We start from the raw sequence: 6,786 nt of genomic DNA on the forward strand, positions 1-6,786 counted from the left end.
TTATTTGTCTTGTAGTTTTAGAGCTTTTATTAGCTTTGTTAGGGTTCTTGAATTTGCATCCTAACAATTGGTGTTTTCATTCTTGCACTCAATCTCTCCCATGGAGTATTCCAACTTCACACCTCCATTTCATCAATATCAAATCTATCCCACAAACCTCTCTCTTCATCAATATCAAACCTATCCCACAAACCCCTCTCTTACATCTCCTATCAATCTCTCATTTCCATATTTTCCATGGGAAATTTTTACACCTTATTACACTCATGTTGGATCTTCATCACCAAATTTGTATCTAAATCATGGCTATATATTTTGTAAAGTGGCTGCAACACAAACTCGACGAAAGATCGTTCTCCACCACCCACAAGAGGTTTCTTTTTGAATGCTCTAGTATCGAGATTATAATAGTAGTCACCTCAAAGGCATGAAGCAAATTTATTAGCTTCCAAGGGAACTCCATGTAGCTTCCCATACAGTTTAGCAAATGATTGTAACGTAAATGACCATCCATCAGTGCCACTTGCGAAACAAACATTTCCTATAACAGGATCTATAACATGGACATCACCGGCAACTGAGGAGGCAGCAGATATATGGTTATTAATGACTTCCAAAGTATGCCTCAATTTATGGTAAGCATCTTTTGGAGGCAGTTTAAGTTCAGTTATGAGCCTGTCAACCTTATTCATTACAACAACAATAGGCAATCACTCCTGAATCGCATGACGTATTGCCCTCTCAGTGTTTACCATAACACCTTCACCAGCATCAAGAACCAAAACCGCACAATCAGCAAGCCTCAAAGCACAGTTATTTCATCCAAAAAATTAACATGACCCGATGCATCCATAATATTACACAAATAAGACTTATAATTACTCTTCCAACACCAGCGACATAGGAACAACTTTAATAGAAATCTTCCTCCCTTGTTTATCAACCCTAGTATCAGTATACATCACATGCTTCTCACTCTAAGAATCAAAAGTTGACATATGATGAGTCTGCTCCATAAGCATATCCATAATAGAACTTATATTATTAGTATGGTTATTGGGCTTTAATATTATTTGCAAATATCATTTTCATCAAGTCTAATTAAATGCATCTCATGGGGTTTGAGCTTAAGAAGCTTGTTCTGATTTTTGCAAATCTGCTACTAGCATTATTTCTGGTTTTTTACCCTGGACCACACCATCTGCGACATTGTCGTGTGAGATATGACGCGAAATTGACGGAAGACACGTTGAACATTACCAATTCAACCTATAGGACCATTGAGGACTTTCTTCTGTTCTCTTATGTTGAAGCTAATCCTAATTGCTCCAAAGTTATGTTGTACATCACTGTTAGAGGTTGCTCAAGGTCACCCATATTGAGAAAGACAACACAAGTAAGATGGTGGTTTAAGGAAACAATTGTTGTGGTTACTGGTGAAAATAGAGGAATTGGATTTGAAATTTCTAGACAACTAGCTGATCATGAAGTAATTGTAATACTAATATCAATTGACGTCCTAGTTGATATCCTAGTTGGCGTGGCTGTAAAATGTGATGATTATGATGGCTATGATCTGGAAATGTTAATTGACAGAACTGTCCATGCTGTTGTTCACCATTTTTGGCCATCTAATGCCATTTATGAGCTTGAATGTCCTACTTTACTACAGGAGAATTTCTCTCAGGCGATGCATGATTTTCTTCCAGTTTCAATGCGTGACATCACAAAGTTTGTATCTGATGATGATCGTTTTGGATGGGAAAATGTTGGTGGTCTAGTTGATATTCGAAATGCTATTAAAGAGATTATTTGTGTTCTTTCCAATTTTAAGGCCTTGAGGGAAGATTAGTCGATGAGGAAGGAGTATGTTCAACAACTTGAGAATGATATACGTTCGTACTATGGCTACAACGAGTTTCTAATCGGTGCTTTAATGGAGATGTTTCCGGTTGTTGAACTGGTGGAGTTTATTGAAGCTTTTGAGAAGCCTCTCCCTATATGTCTGAGGACAAACACTTTAAAGACCCGCATAAGGGATTTGGCAGATGTCTTGATTAATAGAGGAGCAAGTTTGGATCCCCTTAGAAAATGGTCAAAATTTAGACTTGTAGTGTTTGATTCTCAAGGACCAATGGGTGCCACTCAAGAGTTCATGGCTGGTTTTTACATGCTTCAAAGTGCTAGTTCTTTTCTACCTGTGATGACCTTGGCTCCTCAAGAAAAGGAACAAAGTGTTGATATGGCGGCTGCTCCTGGTGGTAAAACAACTTACATTGTTGCTCTAATGAAAAATTCTGGATTAATTTTTGCAGATGAAATAAAGGTGCCACGACTGAAATATCTTATTGCAAATTTGCATCAGATGGGTGTATCAAATACTGTAGCATGCAACTATGACAGGAAGGAGCCTCCAAAGGTTATGGGTCTCAATTATGGTTCTTTTTACAATCTTGAGGACAAGGTTGTTTTTGAAGGGGTTGATAATGATAGAGTAAGGATTATGATTAATTATAAGTAGAATTTACATTATTGTTATTTAAGTTGTAATGCTTTTTAAAATGTTCTTAGGACCTTAAAATATTATTGAGGTGGGCTTTAATTAGTTATTGGGCCTTTAGTTATTATCCTCTACTACTATTATATATGTACTCATTGAGAGATGACAAAATGAGGAATGAAATCAAAGTTATATTTTTATCTCTGTTTTCTTAGCTTATTTTTATTTGTCTTGTAGTTTTAGAGCTTTTATTAGCTTTGTTAGGGTTCTTGAATTTGCATCCTAACAGTAAGAGTGACTGAAACTGAGTCATGATTAAGGTTTCTCTGCATTAGTATTTGTTTGTTTGAGGATTAGTTTGGCCACGGTGGTGTGATCAAGGTTTTGAATAACAGTCGTTTTGTAGTCATATAAAGGTTTTTGCGATTTCAGCCGATACATGTGTTGCGATGCTGATTGCAATCATCGTGGTGTGAATTAACTAACCATAATATGTTCTTTATCACAACAACAATGAATGATAGTATTAGTATCGACCACTTTTCTTAAATAGCCCTTGTTTCACTCTCTAACTTGTCTATTAATTTCTTATAAACGAAAGGAAATGTAATAAATAAAGCAAAATACGAAAAGTACTCCTCAAGTCGCACCTCTCATGGCTGGTGCTCCCAAGGCTCCCACCACTTGGGGTGCTCAGACTACGGGGGCCCCTATTGGATTTTTTACTATATGTTTACCTACCCCGGTGTTGGCAGAGGTTCGCGAGTCTCCCGACCTGATTATTGTGGAAAATATTCCCTGTTTATTGTTGATCATGGCTAGAAGGAGTCTGATTATTAGTCTCATGTTTGAGGTACCTAATGAGGAAATGTTGTTTGTACATCAACGTCTAACACTTGTGCCATACTTAAGGTGATCTAGATCTACAGGAGGGTTTATGCAGTCTTCAATGGCCCTGCCCCATCGCTTCTTGCCTGCAATGATCCAAGAACAATCATGGAGATATGAGTTTTTATTGTGAAGAGGATTGCGCATACTTTTCAAGAAAATATGAAGTCGTTCGTCAAAAAGAGTTGGCAAATCTGATGTATTATACATGTCGGACATCAGCCATCTTGATCTTTGGCACTGTCGGGTAGGGATGGCAAGCACACCCAAACCCAAGGGGCCCACCCGAATCCGATTCAACGGGTGAAAACCCGAGTTAACTGGGTTTGGGTTCGGGTTCGGGTGCCACCCGATGTTTCGGGTGCGGGTTTGGGTAGTATGAAACCCGCACTCGAAACCCGAAATCAGACCCGCACCCGTTGCCATCCCTATTGTCGGGAGAGGTCTTCATACCCAAGTGTCTTCAAAGAGAAAAAGAAAGTTCATAAAAAAAGTGTCAATTCTCTTGTAATTCAGTGAATATGTTGGAAGAACTCTAAGGGGCATCTGGTATTCTTTCGAGCATAAGGATTTTGCATAACCTTTCAAGTACCATGATATGCTGGTCAAGAAAGTACAGTCACTTGTATAGGCGGTAAGGGGGAAAACCAAAGCTCTAGCCCTTGGCTGGATAACACTGACCAAGTTTGAAACCTTTGTTGGTGAGACAAACAATGCACCTAACGCTTCCCATAAGAAGATAGAGCAGCTGGAAGAATCCTTAAGAGAGGCCCGAAGAGGTTGAAAGAAGACCGATGAAGACCTCTAGGAGACGTATACTGATAATATTTGTTTAGCTAATGAGTATGCAAAGGCAACAAAGTGAAGGTGCGTGAAAAACAAGAAAGGAGGGGTTTGAATTGGATTTCAAAGTTTAAAATCAATTTCTTTCCAAATCAAAATGCAAGAACACAAGAACAAAAATAAATAACACAATTATTTTTATCCTAGTTCATTGTTAACGAAGTTACAGCAATCCACCCGCCAAGGTGATTTTGCCTTATCAACAAGAACTTAATCTACTATAACCAAACTGATTATAGACACCACAACAAAGACTAACTATCATTTGTTACAAACCACAAAGACTAATTATCAATGTCTACTTGAGAATTCTGACTAAAGCCCTAATCTCTCAATGAACAATCAACTTCACTCGTTAAATAAAAAGGTTTATGTTTATAGAGTTGATTCTTGAAAGCATATTATACAAGCTTGAAACACAGTCAAATAACACATAAGTGTTAAGCAAGTATCAAATAAAAGCTTACTTGCTGCAAGTTACCGAACAAAAGTTCACTTGCTTACAAAACTATACAAAGAAATGATCAGAGTGATTTTAATAAAGCGTTTCAGCATAAGTTTTATAGAGTTGATCGATGTTCTAGCTTCTTCAATCTTCCAAGTCTTCATTTTATAGCTCAAGAAAGAAGTCCATTGAAGGGTGGAATTGGAATACTTAATTCCAACTGTATTATTCCAGCAGTCAGTGAGGGAGTGTTAGACAATATTGTATAGTAGTACTAACCTAGCGACACCTTATCCAGGTAGTGAAAGAGTAGATACCGCGTACTGTTTCCTCACGTGAATCCAAATTTGATATTTATCTTCTAATATTCAGAGGCTTCAGATAGTAGATGCTGAAACATGTTTAGAAGCACCAAAAATTTGAGTTACCCGAACCTAAGTCTTCAGAGTCTTCAGAACTTGTTCAAACAGAACCTTGTCTTTACAGTTTTCAGCACTCAGTATTTGAAAATTTACAACCTAAGTCCTTAGAATCTTCAGAACTTTTTCAAACACAACCTTGTCTTTATAACTTCAGCACTTGGTCTTCAAATCTTTAGATCCTAATTCTTCATAGTCTTCAGAACTTGTTCATCCAGAACCTTGTCTTCAGAACTTCAGTACTTGGTCTTTAGAAGCTTTGTCTTTGGAATCTTCAGAACTTTTTCTTCTAGAACCTTGTCTTCAGAATCTTCAGAACTTGGACAACATAATCTAAGAGCCAAAGGAGGCGCCAAAAGCTCTTATCACTAATGTTCATTAGAACAGTTGTTATAGAAGCATTCTAGAACTTGACTCAATCTGTAAACACGTTGGTTTCTTCTAGAGTCAGAGTGTAGTGAGTTCAGAGCCTAATGAAGTCACATGCTTTTTATTTAGATTCAAAACCTGTTAGCAATAGTTACACACTAGACAAAAATCGTTAGAGTACTAAATTATTCTCTAAGGTATCAGATAAATATTATCATCAAAACATAAGGCCAGATGTAGAACCAAATCTTGTTCTTATAATCTCCCATTTTTTTATGATGATAGAACTATGTATTTCGATGAACAATTTATACTAGGTTTAAATCACATAAAAGCATATTCAAAGTTAGCTAAGCAGCTCCCCTTGAGAATGATACTCTCAAAATTCATTTAAGCTTGTAAAGAGGCTCCCCCCGAACTCATGACTTACAAAATAATTTTGAATTATAAGAAGGTATTAAGAAAGGAATACTTCCCTGTTAACAATTCCCTTAGAGTCTGACTAGAAATGTCTGGTTCTTCATCTCAGATCCTAGCTTGCTATCAGAACATGATGAATTAAAAAAAACAGGTTGATAGAACCTGTTTTTGAATATACGCTGAGCTTCAGAGCGAGGTTCATCTAAAATCTTTACCATGTTCAGAACATATGAACTTTCTGGCTTCTCAAATATTGAATAGTCTTCTGACTTTCTTCTAGAGTTTGTCTGTCTATAAATTTCAATGAACTTTTGCAAAGTTCCTAAGTCAAACCTGTTAGACTCAAAAATCTTTTATATCATTTATGGGAAAGATCTTGCGAGAATAGATATATCAAAATCATCTACTTCTCCCCTTTGTCATAAATAAAAAAGACTTTAACAAAATAACCAAAAAAAGATAACACTTCATTGATTAAGTCGATAAAGTACAGAATTTTCATAAAGACAAAAGAAATAAAAGAAGTTGGGATCCAAAAGGACAAAGGAAAAAAACAAGGCTAAGTTTTTCCAAACACCTTTGAGGATATCTCCTGTCGCATCTTTAAAATCAACGCCTGTTGTTCTTCATGCTGATTTTCTTCTTCTGCAAACCTTTGTCTGACAAAGGCCTTTTCATTCTTAAACTATTTAAGATTTTGTTTAAGCAGAGCAGACACATGACCAGAGCCAGATGCTTGTACCTTCTCCACACCAGAGGCATCACTAACTAGCCTCTTAAAAGGAATCTCAATTAGAGTGAGATCTTGTTGATCATAAGCAGGCTCTTCAGGAGTGGGAATTTGGAGCTGGAAGATATAGCCTTGGAGGAGAAGGAGCATGCTGGCTTGCAACAATCTCAAC

At 36.9% G+C, this 6,786-nt stretch overlaps 1 protein-coding gene across 1 annotated transcript; it reads left to right on the top strand.

Moving 5' to 3' along the window:
- The first annotated feature begins 1,855 nt into the window (after positions 1-1,855).
- Positions 1,856-2,521, top strand: LOC131613864 (26S rRNA (cytosine-C(5))-methyltransferase NOP2B-like). Its single transcript, XM_058885502.1, has one exon. The coding sequence runs from the start codon at positions 1,856-1,858 to the stop codon at positions 2,519-2,521; it is 666 nt and encodes a 221-aa protein (XP_058741485.1).
- The last annotated feature ends 4,265 nt before the right edge of the window (positions 2,522-6,786 follow it).

This window comes from Vicia villosa, linkage group LG6, assembly GCF_029867415.1.
Source record: "Vicia villosa cultivar HV-30 ecotype Madison, WI linkage group LG6, Vvil1.0, whole genome shotgun sequence".
Classification (NCBI taxonomy): domain Eukaryota; kingdom Viridiplantae; phylum Streptophyta; class Magnoliopsida; order Fabales; family Fabaceae; genus Vicia; species Vicia villosa.

Coding starts and splice junctions, on each gene's coding strand:
- LOC131613864 (XM_058885502.1), top strand. CDS start 1,856: ATGAGGAAGGAGTATGTTCAACAACTTGAGAATGATATACGTTCGTAC.